Source organism: Emys orbicularis, chromosome 9 (genome assembly GCF_028017835.1).
Source record: "Emys orbicularis isolate rEmyOrb1 chromosome 9, rEmyOrb1.hap1, whole genome shotgun sequence".
Taxonomy (NCBI): domain Eukaryota; kingdom Metazoa; phylum Chordata; order Testudines; family Emydidae; genus Emys; species Emys orbicularis.
Genome location: NC_088691.1, coordinates 15,396,610 through 15,416,196, shown reverse-complemented (window position 1 = coordinate 15,416,196; position 19,587 = coordinate 15,396,610). Strand labels below are relative to the sequence as shown.

Sequence of the window (19,587 nt, the reverse complement as noted above, 5' to 3'; positions counted from 1 at the left end):
GATACAAATAAATTAAATTAGATTATTGGCTTTATAAACAGAAGGTATGGAATAATCTGGTTTACAAAATGAAACCTGAAAATCCCACTTTTGTATATTTCTGAGTCTTTGCCTGAGTATGCTGCAAACTTACAAGACATGAGTAATTTATCTAGAAATGTCAATTTCCGTTTGATTAAAAGTTGAGCAAAAAAGGTCATTCTAATTATTTGCTTTGCAGATGAAGGGCCAGAGCCTTGGCTCTGGCAGTTTTGAGTTACCTCATTGGTGCAAAACAGCCAGAAAGTTACCTTAAAGGGGCACCCAAGGATTCCCTGTGATGGAGATGCCAGATAGCCAGCGTTGCCACTGCTCCCTGGCTTCATTTAGGTGGTATGTTGAGGACAAGGCAGAGTGTACAGTGCTCCGCTGTATCCTCAGCCAGCACAGCAGTCCGATGAGACCAAATGTAGCTGACAAAATTTAGAGCAGCCATAATAGGCCCAGGATTGAGGGAGTGGAAAGCAAGCTTAGATCCACCTTTGCCCCCACAGCATCCTACACTCTCGTCAGCTCTGCCGACTGTAAACTCTGTCAAACTTAGTAGCTGGACCAAAGTCTTTAATTTAATCCTATATCGTATTATTGTAAAAAATATATATTTACATTTATCTTTTGCAAGGAGGATCTAAAATTTTAGAATGACTTAAACATGTGTTATATAAATACAATATAATTGCAATTTATACATTAGAATCTGACATCTGCAGTGTACTCCAAAACACTATATAAAGAGAGGATCACATTTTTACCTCAAATGTGTTTCCTGCCTCCAGATCACCTCTATAGGAGCTATGTATAAGTCTGTGGGGGAAGAATGTAGTCATACAGTGACAAAGCTAAATAATAGTGGAGGGCTGGATAAATTGGGGTTTGGCACATCAGGAAAAGGTATGTTTTCAGATTAGATCTCTAATAAGGTAAAAAGTCAAGGAGACAGAGTAATCAGGCTGGTTGTTCCAGAAAGCAAGAGGAAACACAAGAAGGTGCTTGTATTAACAGCAGTGAGAATGTGCAGAGAGGAAGCTAGTATTGTGCTGGCAAATGAGAAAGGAGAGTGCTTCAAATGGTAACATCCTTTGCGGTGTTTTAATAAAATCAAGTAAACGCTTTCTGCATGGAGCTTCATTGTCTTCCAGAGATGTTTGAAAGAGATTTAAAAGCAAACTTTCTTGAATCCTACTTGGTAAAATTTATGTATATTTAAAATAAAATGTAGTTTTTATCTGCATACTGCACCTCTATTATAGGGCAAACAGAAAGGCATTTTTGTAGAAATTATATTTAACTGAGAGAAAAGAAAAATATTAATGAAAATGTGGTGAAAAATATTAATGAAAATGATAAATAAATATGTGCTACTTCCTTTAGTGAACTCCTGAAATAGTCTTCTCCAAGATTTAATGGCTTCCAGTGTTGTATGTAAACTGGTTATTACCAGAGTAATACCTAGATTTGAAGGTAATTTGTCAAAGAGCTATAGTTCATACACATGAACTTGATGGTTAATATAATGAAAATTGTATTTATTTTAAGATTGCCAGATAACCAGTTTCTGTAATGATAGAAGCCATTTAATTTAATCCAAGTAGAACTTATTTTCTGTTCAAACATCCAGCCTTATACATTGTTCAACATGAAACCTACCTAGTGGTATCACATGTAATCTCCCATAGGCTACAAGTCAGGAGTCCAAGGCTGGCAAAGGGCATCATCTCTATAATGCAGTTGGTATTTTTCAGGAAGGAAACAGACTGTCAAACATACAAACAGTTCAGCTAGCTTGCCAAGCTTTGGCATGTACTACAGAAACTACAGTACTTCCCCAGCCGGAAGGGAAGACAAAGCAAACTAGGTTAATTGGTGAGAATGGCTGACGAAATGCATAATGTAGCCAAGCTAAAAAAGAAGTGGAACAAGGAAAAACATACATTGCACATTCAGCCCCCTGCCTTGTGACATGCATCATATTACAGCGTATAACATGGAAATGCAATTCATTAATATAAACCTGCTACAGAACCTCACGTTATATTTATTTGTATATATTATTATAATTAATTGCCAACTCTTTGTTAATATATCGTAGAACCCACAGCCCTTGCTAGGATCAGGGCCCCATTATGCTGCATGCTACAGAAACACAGAGGTACAGCAAACATGGTGATCCCTGCTGATTCCATTGTATGTACTAGTGATCTAGGTTGGGTTAATAAATTCCAAGGCCAGAACACAGGGTATGGTTAGTATCAGTGAGGTCTTCTAGACCATAAGACTCAAATTATTATTATTCCATAGATATGTATACTGATTACATATTTTTGAGATGTAGAGCCAGATGCTGATTTCTGTGACTCCAGTATAAATCCAGAATAAGTCCATCGAGGCAAATGAACTTACTCTGAATTTACATTAATGTAAATGAGAAGTGAATAATTTTTGCAATTACACACTGAGATCAGAATCTAGCCATAAATCAGTTAAGTTTTCTTGCCCTGTCAGGTAAATGAAATGAGAATTTGGGGCATCATGTTTGCTGTGGATATATGGATGGTGAGTCTTAAAAACATGGTGTAGGGATTTACAATACTTGTGCATTTAGTGTAAACTACTGTACCTTGCATTTTATTAGCTGTACAGTATTCTTGTGGCCTCGCTGGCTGAGGCCATTGTATGTCCACATTATTATTGTTAATCTTGCCTTTCAACAAAGTTTACGGACCTTTCCCACATTTCATTTTCTTGATGAGTCGTAGAGCACTGTGTTTGCATAAAAGACCTTGTCTGTCTTACATTAGCTGCAGTTATGTCAAGGTGAAATCTAATTTGTGTAGCTTCCTAATAGATACAGAAGAATATTAAGTACATTTCCTTTGTCACATCCATCACATCAGAGACATCGACAATGTCATTTATATACAGCCCAGGGGTGCACCAATCAACGGGGGGCACTGGAAGCGACTGTGACACAGAGGGAGCTGGCCTGCTAATTACCCTTTTGTGGGGTACAGCTTGTTTCCCCTGTAGATCAGTCGCATTCTACCATGGCTGTGCTCCTCCACCTTTTCACACTCACTTTGAGGTGCACCTCCTGGGAATTAGGAAGGAAGAAGTCCCTGCTCTCTCTTGGCTCCAGGACTAATTGTGCCTGGCCTTTTTGTGGGATGCGTGGGAATGGGGGAGGGCGCATGCACACACTCATGTTCATGTTTAATGATTAGGCAGACGCTGGCTGAAAATGATTTGGGAACATACTAGGAAGAATATCACTCAGAGCTGGGCAGCAAAAAGTGAACAGTTTTCCTTTGTGGCACTATATTAATGCAGCAAAGGAGAGAGCTCTTGGTCAGTTGAAACAGATAACACCTGCTAAAGCTTGAGAATCTATCATAGAGTACCATATTCACACAACCATTATCCTTTTTATTTCAAGCATTTCCATTAGTTGCTGAAGAAATTCATCACCTAGCTCATTGGCCTGTGTCCAAAAGAAAATGTGGAAATTAAGAAGACATTTAGTTTTAGAGTAAAGTTAGAAACTTGGAATTCTGATTTATTCCACACAGAGACAAATACTACCTGACGTTTGCAGAAACAGGTTTGCTGCATTCTTTCTTAGTCTAATCAAAGGTGCTTTGATTTAGGAATAAATTAATTGGTCTTCATTTTTTTACAGCAGTACATTTATTTGGCTTAACATGGCAACTGCAGCCTGTAGAAGGACAGCTCTATGAAAACGGAGTCAGCAAAGGAAACAGGGCTACAGAGTCCATGGATACCACTTACTCGCCAATTGGAGGGAAAGTGTCTGATAAATCAGAGAAGAAAGGTAGGTGTGAGTATAGGGCAGGGAGGGAGGTTGGGAGTATTTAAACTTGAATGCAATTCAGATTACATATTTGTCGCAGTTTGGCTATTTTTAATTAAGGTTCAGTCTCCTCTGTTATAATTTTAAACCAATCAACGGGTCATATTGTGCCACTGATTTTTTTTTTCCAAGCAGGGGCCCCCCACTAAAATCAATGGATGGCTCAAGGTTATTCAGAAAGTGATGCTAATGGAACAAAATATGGGCTTTCATTTTGCAAAAGCAGTGATCCGATGAAAGCCAGCTTTGGGACCTTCAATGCCCATAGCTGAGCAGGTCCCCTGTTGGTAACAACTCCCAGTGTCGGGGGTTCAGGGACGTGCTGCCGTGCAAATGTCTTGATCATCAAAACCAATCTTAGGCAGAATGAAAACATTCAAGCTGTCCACTGAGAAAAAGACCCAGCTCCCCGATCTTTCTCTTCTCCAAAACACTGTGTGGCAAGGAAAATGTGACGATTCCACTCTCGCTTGCCAACCCTCCCATCTCTCTTCACGTGGAAAGATAGAATTCCTATGCTCGTCTGACTGTGGGTGGTAGATAAAATCTCCTTCTCATGATAGTGTCACAGCAGGCGAACGAAGTAGAAAGAGGAAGGGGAAGGAGGAGAAATCAAGGAAACTGGGAGAAAAGAAATCGAGATGAAGACAAAGACCAGCCTTTAGGTGGGGGAGAAGAGCAGAATCAAACTGAGGTCTTGTCTACACTGTCCTACAGTTTGGGTTATGGGGATGTGAATAGCAGTGTGCACCAAAGTGCTGCGCTGAATTTCCCCCATGTGAATGCTGCAGGTGTGAACTAAAAGGTTCCTAGTTCGCATTAATGTAGTCCTGTTTGAAGAGAGCTACGTTAAGGTGAACTAGGAACCTTTTAGTTCACACCTACAATGTCCATGCAGCAGAGTTACGGTGCAACACTTTGATGCATGCTGCTATTCACACCCCTGTAATCTGAACTGTAGGGCAGTGTAGACATGCCCTGAGGGCTCTGGCAATGATAGGGAATTCTCTGCCTTTTGTACAAATAGAATAAGTGCCACGGTCTCCTAAATATGAAACATGATGGCCACTGTTGTAGCAATCCTTACGAAAGGATATTACATCCCAGGACAATAGGCTTACAAATCAATGTGGCAAGTAGAAAGAGATCATAGAAGAAAAATAAGCAATTGCAGTAACACATGAGGAGGTGACAGTATTGTCATTTCCATTTTTTCTTCAGAATGGATTGATGGTGAATTGCAGTACTGTATTTGTGCCCTGATTCCATGTGGGAAAGGGCCAAGTTATGTCATACACCTTGTACTTGACTTTATTAAATCACTTTATCAATATATTTCAGATTTAACAAAAGCTTTTCTGAAGCATTTGGCTTCTCAAAGGGGATTTATAGAAAGGGTTCCCTGTGCAAACAAGTTAAATTACAGCATTACCAATCAGTTAGATGTGTGAGATTATTTATGTATATGTGGGGCCAGTCTGTGGTAGGACATAACTGTTCTGAGTATCGTGGAACCACGCTATTCCACAGAAACGGCAAAGCTTAGAAGTGTGCAGCATTTGCATTGCTTCACAGGAGGGTGCATCAACTAGCTCCACGGCAGTGCTGAGGGGATTTAGACTGTTCTGCCACCTCTTCCCCCCGCTTCTTGTTGGGATGGGGCACTGACAGGGAATATTCCCCACACGCATGAAGACATATGGATAAAGGCTCCTTGAACCCAGCCTTACAACTTTTGTGAACTCGCGGGTGTGCATTTCGGTCTGAATATTTTCCACTTCCAACCTTCATTTCCCATCTTTTATTTAAATAGCCATCAAACACCTTATTCACAATGTAGGGCCAAATCCTGCTTATGCTTGTGCTAAGGAGAGGAAGGGAACGTTGGCAGCCCCTTACGCTTCAGCAGCATAACAGCTTCTCTACTTAGTGCCCATGAGTTTGCTAGAATGAGGACCTCCCTTTCAGGCTGTTCGGCGCACCAAAGTCCTAAATTAAGAGCCATAGCCAGGGCCTCAGCCAGCCAGCAGGTATACTGGGAGTGGCAGCATGCACTAACAAGAGACACACATCTTCTTTATAAGAGAGTGATAAAGTATACCAGGCCGCCATCTTTCCCTCCCGTTGTTTGGATGTACGTGCAGCACAGCTTGTCCTCCTTAATCTTACACACCTCCAGCAGAAAAGGGTAGTATTTTGTCTGTCAACTTCAATCCTAGAGAGATTTCACAGGAATAGATAAAACTGCCAGATATGTACAATCTCACAATTTCCCATCCCTGAGTGACATTGTGAGATGGTTTGCCAGCCTTTGAGAACGTATATTTTATATTTTTATATTTAATGAAAATCAAATTTGCGAACTGGCAAAGCAGGTTTCTTTAAGGAGGCATTTTGTAACACACTGACCTGTGGCTAGGAGTTAATGTTTTGCAATGGAGCAATTTGATTAAAAACCCAGGCATTCGATTGATGCTGGTACTCGGAGATTGTATGTTTCAGGAATCCGTTATAATCAGCATACGGGTACTTTCATGTGATAATTGGCATCTTGCTGTTCAGATTTTTACTTTCTTGAAGACAGAAGAGACTTGCAATATAAGAATCTCTCTTTTGCTTTTATTGTTATGGAACAGTGAAGGATTAAAGTCAATCAGTGAAATTTGGCAGCTATTGCAAAAACTCTAAAATATTTAATAAATTAAAATAATGTAGTAATATATATTTTGTCCATGAAAAAAATGTTAAGGTGAAAAAATGTCACTCAGGACAACTTCAGCAACTAGCATTGACATTTGGAAAGTTTATTTCACTGCATACTTCTAGAAGAAGCAAGAAAACTTAAGACAAAAATACTTTACATTCATATACTTCCTTATGTGTACAATTGAATGCCTGCTTGGTTCAAAAGAGCTTAGAAAACAATGCTGAAAGATCAGTGGTTATGTGTCTTCCTGTGAAGTAGTAATGATGGTTCAATAAGTAAGAAAACATGGACTTTCTTCAGGCATGAGTAAGGCTACGATTTAGTCATGGAAGTCATGGAATCAGCGACTTCCGTGATTTCAGCCCGCGGTGGTCAGGAGCTGCAGAGTACCCCACTGCCCACTGGGGCAGGGATCTGCGGGGTATCCCCGCTGCATCTGGCGGCCCACAGAGCTCCAAGCTGCTGCGGGTGGTGGGGTACCCTCCCAGCTGCCGGCACCAGAGGGAGAACCCCCAGGTGGTGGGGGAACTCCCAGGTGGTGGAGGCCCACAGAGCTGCTAGTGGCAGGGGAACCCCCAAGGTCCTGGCCGCAGTGGGTGGCGGGGAACCTCACAGCTCCCGGCCGCCGTGGGTGGCAGGGAGCCTCACAGCTCCCGACCGCCGTGGGTGGCAGGGAACCCCCAGAGCTCCCAGCCACTATGGCTGGTGGGGAGCCCCCGAACTCCCAGCTGCCATGGGCGGTGGGGGCCCCCAGAGCTGCTGGTGGCGGGGGAACCCCCAAGCTTGTGGCCACCATGGGCCAGTGATGGGAGAATCCCTGAGCTCTGGGCCCCCGGAGCTGCGGGCGGCAAGGGTACCCTGCAGCTCTTGGCCCCTTCAGGCAAGGGAGGCACCCCACAGCTCCCAGCTGCCCGGCCACGGAGGAACCCCCAAGCTCCCAGCTGCCATGGGCCCCTGGAGCTGCGGGCAGTGGGTGTACCCCACAGCTCCCAGCTGACACAGGAGGTGGGGGCACTCCATAGCTCCCACGGGCAGTGGGGGACCCCTAGAGCTGTAGGCGGCTCCTAGCCCCTGTGCAGCTGCTCCACTTCAAGTGGTGTGAGGACCCGCGGATCCCCATTTTGTCAGGGATATTTTTAGTAAAAGTCACGGACGGGTCACGGCTTCCATGAATTTTTCTTTTTTGCCTGTGACCTGTCCGTGACCTTTACTAAAAATATCCCTGACAAAATCTTAGCCTTAGGCATGAGGCTTGAAAGTGTTGGATTCTACAATAGCTATTTTGTGCTGTAATGATTAGCTGAGAAATATAATATCTGGAAGATATGGATACTGCCACTAAATACCATTAACAGACCATGTATTTTTTTTCATGTATGTTGCCACTGCATATGCCAACATCCATTTCTTACATGTGTAGTCATATAAAACTAACCATAATAATATATTTTCATAAAGGATGCATATATGTTTAATCTAAACTAAGACCTCTTCAGCTGAAAGACAATGAGATGTATTGTTTCAAGACTGTCAGCACTGACACACAGTTCAACCAAATCTAGTTACATCAAAAATTTTCTGTGCCTAAATCATAACATGCAGATATATTTAAAACCATGATGTTATAAACCTCAAACAAAGAACATTTTTGCTTTGGGGAGAGGTAAGGCAGTTACAATATTTTTTAAAGACCATCAACTCTGAACAACAATCCCATTAACTTAAAAAACAGTATTGTGTCCTTGACCTTATAGTTATTGCTCTAAAACCTTGTAATTGAATATTTTTAATTATCACGTGTCAATATCACCAAAACGTTCCTTAGTGCTTTACTTAGCCTAAGGTGACTGCTTGCAAAGAGACATTAAGATCTGATATCTCTCAAGTCCTTGAAATGGGTGAGAGGTTTTCTTTTATTATACATTAGCCAAAGAGACATTTTCTTTTATTATACAGTAGCCAAAGAGAGACTTATGTATGTTTTTCTCCTCATTTGATTCCTGATCACACTAGAAAGCTTGAGTTCATTTTCAAAACTCAAAATTCAAGAATTTGTTTGCTAGAGGAAACTGAAAAAAAAATTAGACTGAACTCCCCCCCCCAAAAAAAAAAATTGTTATCATTTAAAGTAACATATTTACTTGTAAAGGCAGCAAAGAGTCCTGTGGCACCTTATAGACTAACAGACGTATTGGAGCATGAGCTTTCGTGGGTGAATACTCACTTCGTCACCCACGAAAGCTCATGCTCCAATACGTCTGTTAGTCTATAACAGGGGTCGGCAACGTTCGGCACGCGGCTCACCAGGGTAAGCACCCTGGCGGGCCGGGCCAGTTTATTTACCTGCTGACGCGGCAGGTTCGGCCGATCGCGGCCCCCACTGGCCGCGGTTTGCCGTCCCGGGCCAATGGGGGCGGCGGGAAACGGCGCGGGATGAAGGATGTGCTGGCCGCGGCTTCCCGCCGCCCCTATTGGCCCGGGACGGCGAACCGTGGCCAGTGGGGGCCGCGATTGGCCGAACCTGCCGCATCAGCAGGTAAATAAACTGGCCCGGCCCGCCAGGGTGCTTACACTGGCAAGCCACGTGCCAAACATTGCCGACCCCTGGTCTATAAGGTGCCACAGGACACTCTGCTGCTTTTACAGATCCAGACTAACACGGCTACCCCTCTGATATTTACTTGTGAATTCTTAGAGAACTCATTCTGTACCCTAAGAATAGGTGCTCTACGTTTGGGGAGGATACATGTGTTATTCATTCCTTACACAAATAGATCCTACTTCCCATTCTGGTGACTCAAAACAGCCATAAAGCCAGTAGATCCAGCACTCTGAGAATTTCCCCTGCCTAGCAAATTATGGCTCTCTTCATTCAGAATGTTGTGTACCGCCTACACTCGTCAAAGTCCATGTAAGATCTCACCAAGGATCCTTATACTATTAATGTATTCTGGAAATAGCTGGCCACAGTTTTACTAGTCCCGTTTTCTTTTTTTAGGAAGCCATTTACAGTATTCCATATGCATTATAAAGGGTAAGATTCCTATTTCATTCTAGTTGTTCATCCTTTTCCCTCATGTTGATGCTTTATTGGGTGAGGTGATACAGAAAAGGAATGGGCTACTGAGTTCAATCTCATGCTGTTAAATCCTCCTAATAACATAGGACCCTCTCCTGCTTCTGCTGAGGTATGTGAGAGTTTTCCAATTTTTGCAATTCACGTTGATGGTTGCAGGATTGGGTCCATGGTTTGCAACCTGTCAGGATGCTAACCGTTGGCAAGCTAAAAAGAACATAAAGGAGTGATACAAGGCAACAAAGCATGCCAATTCATACTCGGTTTGAAATTGCCTCTTTTGTTCCTCCCCTAATATTTCAGCTCACCAATTCAAGAGGTTATGTACTATGATGTCTGAAAATGTATTGCCTGCATAATGACAAGATGCCTAATATCGCATTAGATATAATGCCTGTCTCTATCCTCATGCCCTCCTGTGTTGTATACATCAACTACAAACCATTACCTTTAGCAACAACAGTGTTCTTCTTTATTTTTCAGACTGGATTAGCAATATCATAGTAAATTTGTTAGGAATAGTGATTAGGAGAAATCCTGATTTATACTTCAGCTTTCACTGACCAGTCCTGATAGTCTATTCACTGTCTTCAATACTGTCCATTTGTATACCTTATATTGTACCTACCAGGCTGTGGTCTGGAATAATTGGCAGAAGGAGATACCCCAAGTGTATTCTGTCAGTGCATACTCAGTTGAAAGGCAAACTCAGTTTGTTTGTGTGGCCTAATTTCTGTATGCAAAGACTTTCATTTTTCCCAGTTACATAGAGACTCCTCTGCAATCATTAAAAACTACTGAAGTTTCCTGGAGAAAAGCGCTCTAGAGTGCGTAGCTGTAAATCTTGCTCACAAATTAATTCATTTGTGGATTAACTGAATAATAATTAGCTAATTTCCAACATATTAATACATACTTACTAATTACCTATTATTACCTACCTAGCCTATTATTTTCACACTTTGTGAATATGACAAGTGATTGTTTTCTTTGTTTCTGGAAAATCAGTGTTTCAGAAAGGACGGGCCATAGACACAGGAGAAGTTGACATTGGAGCACAAGTTATGCAGACCATCCCACCAGGTTTATTCTGGCGTTTTCAGATTACTATCCATCACCCGATGTACCTGAAGTTTAACATTTCACTTGCAAAGGACTCTCTGCTGGGAATATATGGTAGAAGAAACATTCCTCCCACTCATACTCAGGTAATTAATAATAATACCAGCAATTCTATTGTGCTTTACACTTTCAAAGAGCTATATCAGCATTAATATTCACAACGCTCTTATAAAGGAGGGAGAGAGAGATGTAAATATTTTCCCCATCCTTCCCCTCTTCAGCCACACTTACAGATTCTGGGCTCTTCTAAGCAAAAGGACAATGTAGGGGTGTTAGCAGTGCTTATCACCCTAAAGTGAGTGGGGAAGGGACAAGGCATAATCCTGTTCTCCCTCTGCACCAACCAGCAGAGAGAAGGACATGCTGTAAAACACCTCCTTGATCTACCACTGAGGCCGTATGACGCTGTGCCTATATGTTAAGTAAAATCTATATAGTTTCAATCTTGTTCAAAGTTGAGCTCCTAGTATTTAGTTAACTTCCTTATGCACATCCAACAATGCAAACGGCTCATGTGGTTAGCGTAAAAGAGATAAGCCAAAAAGGTATTCTAACTTCTAATAATAATGTTACTTCTAAATGTTCACTGTTAGCTAGGACTTTGCAAGAGGAAACCTAGCCATGCCGGAAGAACCTGATTCATCACTGTTCATACTGAAATATTGTGTAGTCTTAATATATTTGGAATATTAAGTTAACATTTCTGAAGTATAATTAAATCATATCTCATCTACAGTTTATGGGACATATTTCAAATACATGTATTTTATGCCCAAATATATTTAATGCTAGCATTTCCTTAAATTAAATGTTGTTAGTAGATAATTAAGGGATTTGATGTCAGAGGTGCTGAACACCCACAGCTCTGATTGTCTTTAACTGGAGTTGTGATGGAAAATCGGGCCCCTGAATACCTACAAATATCTAAACTATTTTATATTTCCATTAAACGGGAATTTTTAGAATGTTTTCATCTTTTCAGATGTACTGAAGGCCTGACCAGCGCCCATTAAAGTCAACTGGATCTGGTCCTAAAGCTGTCAATGGCTACTCCAATAAATGTTACCAATTTTTCTATAGCAAGCAATGGATTTCATGTGTATTCACTAAACTGACCACAAAGCAAGAGAAATATAGACATCTAAATATTTAGTATTTTTAAAGGCCAATTATTTTCAAACCTGGGTGCCAAAAGTTAGGCTTCAAAATCCATATTTTGGCTCCTAAATCATACAGGTGCCTAACTTATGCAATAAAGTTTGAAAATGTCAGATCTACCCCCATTACACAGGTGTAATTCTGGAGTTAATTTATTGGGTTCAATTGAGAGAGTCTGGATTTACACTGATATAACAGAGATCAGGATTTATCTGTAATAACACCTATTTAGAATGAATAATGGAAGCTTAACAGAGTTGTGCAACCCCTACTCACATTAGTGAACACTTAATCAAGCAGTCCCTTTGCGGGTAACCCTATCTGACTGAGACATTCACAGTAGATATGTCTGGTTTAAAACACTATACAAATTCTCTAGTTGGATAATTTTTGCCATTATTATTTCAGTTTGATTTTGTAAAACTGATGGATGGAAAACAGTTAATTAAACAGGAACCAAGGAACTCAGAGGAGTCTCAGCATGCTCCTAGGAATTTGATCTTAACATCCCTGCAAGAGACAGGTTTCATTGAATATATGGATCAAGGAGCTTGGCACATGGCATTTTACAATGACGGAAAGAAAATGGAGCAAGTATTTTTATTAACAACAGCAATTGGTAAGAACAGTTACCCTGCCATTCCTATTCTGGTTGTTATGTTAAAAAGCTGCATTTGAAAAGGAATTATTGAGCTTGATTTCCAATCTGATTTAAACAGATTTTACTTTGTTTTGATTACATTGACTTCAGTGTATTTACTTCTCATTTACACCAGGGTAAGAGGAGAATCATGCCTCGCATTAAAAATGGACATTATGATTTAATTAAGCCTTAACCTTTGGTATACCTTAAAATCATTATATACTAGCATTGAATGTCTATGTATTTTCTGGGGCTTTTAATCTATTGCAAGAAATTACAGGGAAAATGTCTGTGCTCCCTGTGTATGTGGCACCCATACTCTCTTTAAAAAAAAAAAAAAGTGTTGTATGATGTTCTTCTCCTTCTCTAGTAGGCAAGAGTTAATTAGGAAACTGTGCCCAGCAATGTGCTGACATTATTGATAAGGATGGGGTGCGTACATAACAAAGAACCAGAGGAAGCCATTTGGCTTGGTTCCATTGAAAACATAAGAAGGCAGGGAGGTGGGCTGCAGGAAGTGTTTGCTAATTGGAAAAAAGCAATAGAAAAAAGAGTGCTAATTTTGAGGGGTTATTATAAATAATGGAGAGTAAAGAGAAAGCATAGTATTTTAATAGTTTAAAAAACTGAACCGCTTTCTGTTAGAGATACTATGTACTGTTGTTATTCAGCTAATTACAAAGGTTCAAAAAGTACAAGATTTGCTCAGTAAGAAAAATATAAAACAGTTTTTGCACCTTTTTTGTCAACCATACAGTGCCACTCTTTGGTACACAAATATCTACCTGCAGTAGGCAACTATCTGAAGATACTCTGTGTTGTCCTTTTGGTGAATCTACCGGCAGTTAATCTTTTTTAATTAATTAAAGAGGGGAGATTGTTTTACAAACTTTAGCTATTGTTGGTGAGCAGTTCTCACAAATAGGGTTTGTTACTCAATGTTTAATTTAAGGTACAGTACTTCAGTATTTCCAGCAGTCTTGGTTTGCTATAAGACTTTAACCAATTTGCCCTTTAGTTAACCTGTTCAACCATATGTTTAGCAAGCTGTCTTTACCAGTAATGGACATGCCATCTGCTCTCTAACAATTAGGTTCTATTTTTACTTGATGCTAAAGACCTTGATGTATGGGCCAGCAGAGAGTGCCATTCAAACACAAAGATTATCAAGGACTTCGCTCAAAGTAATCAGAAAGGCAATAAGGAATTGTAATGGTGAATTTAGTCTGAAAGAAGACAAAATTTGCTGTGTTTAGAGTGGAAAGTGAGCCTCTTACAAGCAAAAGAGACATTATTATTTAATCCCTTGTGTGTGTTAGCCTGTGATTTAGCATTGGAAGAGTTTCCTTTGCATTTTTCCATTCCAAGGAAGGCTAAAGATAAAGTTTGCCTCCACACTGAAATATCATAGGCTTTACCCATGGCGCTTAGGGATTTCCAAAGTCTAATGAGAACATCTAAGAACATAAGAATGTCCATACTGAGTCATACCATTGGCCCATCTAGACTAGTGTCCTGTCTTCCAACAGTGGCCGGTACCAGATGTTTCGGAGGAAATGAGTACAACAGGGCAATTTATCAAGTGATCCATCTGCTTTCATCCAGTCCCGGCTTCTGACAGTCAGAGGTTTAGGGACACACATAGCATGCCATTGTGTCACTGACCATCTTGGCTAATAGCTATTGATGGGCCTATCCTTCACGAACTTATCTAATTCTTTTTTAAACCGCCTTCAAAACATCCTCTGACAATGAGTTCCACAGGTTGACTGCGTTGTGTGTAGAAGTACTTCATGTTAGTTTTAAAGCTGCTACCTATTAATTTCATTGGGTGACCCCTGGTTCTTGTGCTATGTGAAAGGGTAACTAATACTTCTTTATTCACTTTCTCCAACTATTCATGATTTTATAGACCTCTATCGTATCCCCCCCCTTAGTTGTCTCTTTTCTAAGCTGAAGAGTTCCAGTCATTTTAATCTCTCCTTATATGGAACTTATTCCATACCCCTAATCATTTTTGTTGCCCTTCTCTGTACTACTTCCAATTGTAACATATCCTTTTTGAGATGGAGCAACCACAACTGCACACAGTATTCAAGGTGTGAGTATACCATAGATTTATGTAGTAGCACTGTGATACTTTCTATCTTATTATCTATCCCTTTCCTAATGGTTGCTAACATTCGGTTAGCTTTTTTGACTGCTGCTGCACATTGAGCAGATGTTTTCAGAGAACTATTCACAATGATTCCACAATCTCTTTCTTGAGTAGTAACAGCTAATGTAGACCCTATCATTTTGTATGTATAGTTGAGATTGTTTTCCAATGTGCATTACCTTGCATTTATCAACATTGAATTTCATCTGCCATTTTCTTGCCCAATCACTCAGTTTTGTGAAATCCCTTTGTAACTCTTTACAGTCAGCTTTGAACTTAACTATCCTGAGTAATTTTGTATCAACTGCAAACTTTGCCACCTCACTGTTTACCCCTTTTTCCAGATCATTTATGAATATGTTGAACAGTACTGGTCCCAGTACAGTTCCTTGGGGGACCCCACTATTTACCTCTCTCCACTGTGAAAACTGTCCATTTATTCTTGCACTTTGTTTCATATCTTGTAGACGGTTACTGATCCATGACAGGACCTTTCCTCTTATCCCATGACTGGCTATTATGCTTAAGAGTCTTTGGTAAGGGACCTTGTCAAAGCCTTTCCTACAGTTCAAGAACACCACATCAGCTGGATCACCCTTGTCCACGTTTGTTGACACCCTCATAGAATTCTAATAGATTGGTGAGGCATGATTCTCCTTCCTGTCCCAGCGATGGTGAGCAGATACACTACTTCTCACAGAAGAACTTTTTCATGCAAAAGGATGTCCCAGGTCCTACTCCCCATCTTCAGAAGTCCTTCTTATGGTGAAGTCAAAGGCTTCTTTCCTCTCCTACTATTAATGTCTAGCACTACCCAATAGCCTGTCTGCTAGGCTCTGCTCCTGAACTCAAATTACGCCAGTTTTGGGGCCACCTGGCACTCTCTGCAACAACTGTATGTTTTGTATGGGTCTTGCATCCAAGGACTGACCTGGTTCCACCCTGCTTGTTTTGTGAGAGCTAACATAACTGAAGCCTTACATGTGTGTGGCTGCATGGTCTTGATAGATAGCTATTGTATTGATCTAAACTACTGTACACATTGAAAGACTATGGGAAATATGAATGTAGATAAAGAACGATTAACCATTGTATAGATACGGGTTTAAGGACCTGTAATCTATAATGGTTTCTTCTCCAGAGCTGGAAGTTGGAATGATCTCCAAGTTTAGCATAAGATTTAAAGAGATTTACTTCTGGAGACCTGAACCTCAGCACTGATTTACTTAATCACATCACTGAAGTGAACATAATCTTGTCAATCAGATTACTAAACTACATTAAACTACACTTTATTCATCCCTTTTAATAAAAGTGGGAACCCTTCTTTCCAAAAAAAAGGTAACTATAGTCTTAAATGAACTGCCCAATGCCTTTCTTCTGTAAACAGACTTAAATTAATGGAACAAAAAAAAAAGAATGTATTTAAAGTAAACTGAGAATTTCTCAAAAATTAGTTAAGTTCTTCTAAGGCTTTTAATGGTGGTGAATTTAACACAAACACTTACTTTAAAAGCTTTCCACTGTAGCATATTACAAATTAAATATTACTTGTTACATCTAAGCTGTGAAGACAAATCTAATATTTGTAAGTTGCTTGAACAAAAAACTTTGCTTGATGCTGCCTATGAATGAAAATGAACAGTTTGTCTAAGCACCTTCTTTGGTTCTTGAGAAATGTATTGCAAATGGTTGTGCTGTAGGTGACACTCATTTCAGAAGCCAGTTCATTCCTTTTATTGCTTACAATTTTCTTTATAAATAGAAATCATGGATGACTGTTCCACTAATTGCAATGGGAATGGAGAGTGTATCTCAGGGCACTGCCACTGTTTCCCAGGATTCCTCGGGCCTGACTGTGCAAGAGGTAATTTTTCTATTAACTGAGTTAAAATACAAGATGATGAGCATGATTTTTAATATGAATCTTGTGAAGAATGTCAGACTGATGGTCCAGAGACTAAAGACTTGCTAATGTGCCTTTAAACCTCAGCTGAAGGGCCCCTTCAGGTGATGCTTAGGATAGCTCCTGCCCATTCAATCTTTGGCCAAGGGGGTGCTAATTAAGGCCAGATGTAGTCAGTTTTGTCATGTGGCCATCTGTCCTCTGCAAATTGGAATAAAACTATCAAAAACCCATTCACATAGGCCACAAAACAGCTATCAGATACTAATAACTTTTAGTTACTACTAACGTGGATTTGAACCAGCAACTCACAGGTGAAAGTTTCTATATCCTCTTAGCAATCCACAGTTTCTCCTACCTCTTCCTCTGGCCATTCTGTAATTTTTAAATCCAAAAAGAAGTGTATTTGGTATTTAGTTTATGATTTTTTTAAAAAAATTACTAACAAACTTGTCTCGTTAGAAAAAGCAATAGAAGTAAAACTGCCTGTTCTATGCCCTAAGCCTGAGGATGGGGAGTGCCAGAAATTAAAAAGAGGGAAGTATTTTTTTCCCAAAATCAAAAATATCACTTCCCTGATATTTTAAGGGAGATGAAGAAGGAAATAATCCCGATTCACTGTAAAGACCAAGAGTGAACTCAAGATGCACTGGTATTTCACATAAATGGCTGTAATAATTGGTGGGTACAGTCTTCTGAATATCTGTGTGTATGGAGGTTCTCAAAACTATTCTACTCTTCTCTCAAATTTAAGATCAATTTTACCTCAACATTATACTTTGGCTCAGAGATTGGTTGTAGAACTTTTCACCTCCAGGTTTCTGGTTTACATATAAATCAGTAATGACTAAAACTTCAATAATCTTAAAGTTGTTCAGTGGCATAAAGAAAATAAGTGGGTGGTATCTTAGGTTCACAGTTAACAGGTATTAACATCACAAAAAACATCCCTACAGTTAGCACTAAGAAGCCTCATTGTGAGAAGTCTCACTAAAGAGATCAAAAAGTGGGCAGAGAGACTGAACTATAGTACCATCTTCTTTATCTGCAGAGCTGCCCATTCTAGGTCAGTTAAGGTACATGAATGGAGCAGAATGGAGAAGCTGGCACTGTAGCGGAACATGTTTGTTGATAAAAATAATTCATATTCCAAAGCTTTCAGTCTGGCCCCTTTTGCAAGAACTAAAATAACATTGCCAGTAAATGCAATACTATAATTAAAGAATGATAAATGCAATAAATGTTAATACCCTTAAGAATTTAAATATAGCTCGGAAATCTAATTATTTGCCTTCTTCAGACTCATGCCCAATACTGTGCAATGGAAATGGAGAATATGAGAAAGGTCACTGTGTATGTCGCAATGGATGGAAAGGCCCAGAGTGTGATGTTCCGGAAGAACAATGTATTGATCCAACCTGCTTTGGCCATGGTACTTGCATCATGGGAGTATGTATTTGTGTCCCAGGATACAAAGGAGAAATTTGTGAGGAAGGTTTGTGCCATTTCTCTTATTTCTACCTTTTTAGTGTGTTTTGTTTAAATTGATGCCACCTTTGGAATTTAAGTCCTTAGGAAACCATGTCGATTTTAATTACTCTTGAGAAACATTAGGATGCTTCCTGGTAGGTAACTTCACTGAGTCATGGGAAGCGTATTAGGCTTCCAAATCCTAATGAAAGTCAATGGGAATTAGGTACCTAGTTCTCATTTGTCAAGGGAATAGAAAACTTTTTTATGTTGGGGGCTCAAGTTACAAAAAATAAATATAACAACAGCGGTTGAATATTGTTTTTCACGCCATCTAATTATTATTGCAGGGACAATCCTCTGCCAACTCAGTTTGTTCTCTGCAGCCCAGGAGTACAGTTCTCTGATAGTCTCAGCTGCTTGAAATCTTTCTCTTTCCCTGGAGTATCAGCTGACTCTTGGTTGCCAGGGCGGGTTGAAGGTCTCTCCTTAGCAGGCTCTGGCTCCTTTCTTCCCTGGCTGGGAAATGTCTCAGCAAGAATGGGCTCTTATTCTTGTGAAAAGGAATATTCTGTATGCCTGAGTGAGGGTTACCTGCCTGTACTTCTCCCAATATTTCTGCAGCCAGGCGAGCAGTTTCCCTCTCCAAGGTAGTGCACTCACCCCCTTTCACGCCCCTTGTGTCAGGGTACGATGCTGCAAAGGGTTTTCTCTGGTTCCTCCTACTGGCCCTCTGCCTCTCAATGGGTCTTCCGTGGTTCAGTCCTCTGGCCATGTCACATAAAGTTCAGTCCCCCTTTGGGGTAACAAAAGGTCCAATTGAAAGTCCAAGCTAAATGTCCAAGCAATAATTCTTCCGCCTATCTCAGGTTCCATTGAAGAGTTCTTACTGGCCCTCCCTCACAAAAGCCTAACTTGCTCCTGCAGAGTTACTCCTCTGTTGCTTGCTGAAGTATCCTTACTGGCTCTCCATCAGGGTCTCCTTCCCCAGAGCCTAATCTGCTCCTGCATTTGGGCTTAAGGATTGGTAAGAAAACCCAAGCTCACCTTGTGCTGCTTCCCATAGCCTGTGCTCAATACAGCCTCTCTTTGGTTCTCAGGCCTCTGGCTTCTCCATTCTTTGCTGAACTTATAAGTCTTCAACCGTCTCGGGTTCCACTGAAGTACTTTTATTGAGCCTGTCTCAGGGCCTCCCCCAGAGTAGCCCAACCTGCTCCTTCAGAATTCTCCCTTTGTTGCTTCTTGGCTTAGCAGGTATTCCCTCACTGCTTCGCTTCCCCAGGGTCTCTGGCAGCTTCCTCTAGGGATCCCCCTGGTCCTTGTAGGCTCTAGTTCAGGGCTTCCCCCACAGGAGCCTGTGCTGCTCTCTGTAGGCCCTCCTACCGGACTTCCTGCCTGTTTAAGTCCTGTCTCTGGGTTCCCACCCCCAGGAGCCAGACC

At 40.7% G+C, this 19,587-nt stretch overlaps 1 protein-coding gene across 4 annotated transcripts in view; it reads left to right on the top strand.

Annotated features, from left to right (window-relative positions):
- Nucleotides 1-19,587, top strand: part of TENM1 (teneurin transmembrane protein 1) — a 385,653-nt gene that overhangs the window by 187,352 nt on the left and 178,714 nt on the right. For 3 of the 4 annotated variants that reach the window (XM_065411098.1, XM_065411096.1, XM_065411095.1), the window contains 5 exons: nt 3,716-3,868; nt 10,699-10,898; nt 12,379-12,589; nt 16,537-16,638; nt 17,978-18,172. In XM_065411098.1, coding sequence (XP_065267170.1) covers nt 3,716-3,868; nt 10,699-10,898; nt 12,379-12,589; nt 16,537-16,638; nt 17,978-18,172 — 861 coding nt within the window. The remainder of the gene's footprint in view (nt 1-3,715; nt 3,869-10,698; nt 10,899-12,378; nt 12,590-16,536; nt 16,639-17,977; nt 18,173-19,587) is intronic. The other variant, XM_065411097.1, reaches the window with a different exon arrangement.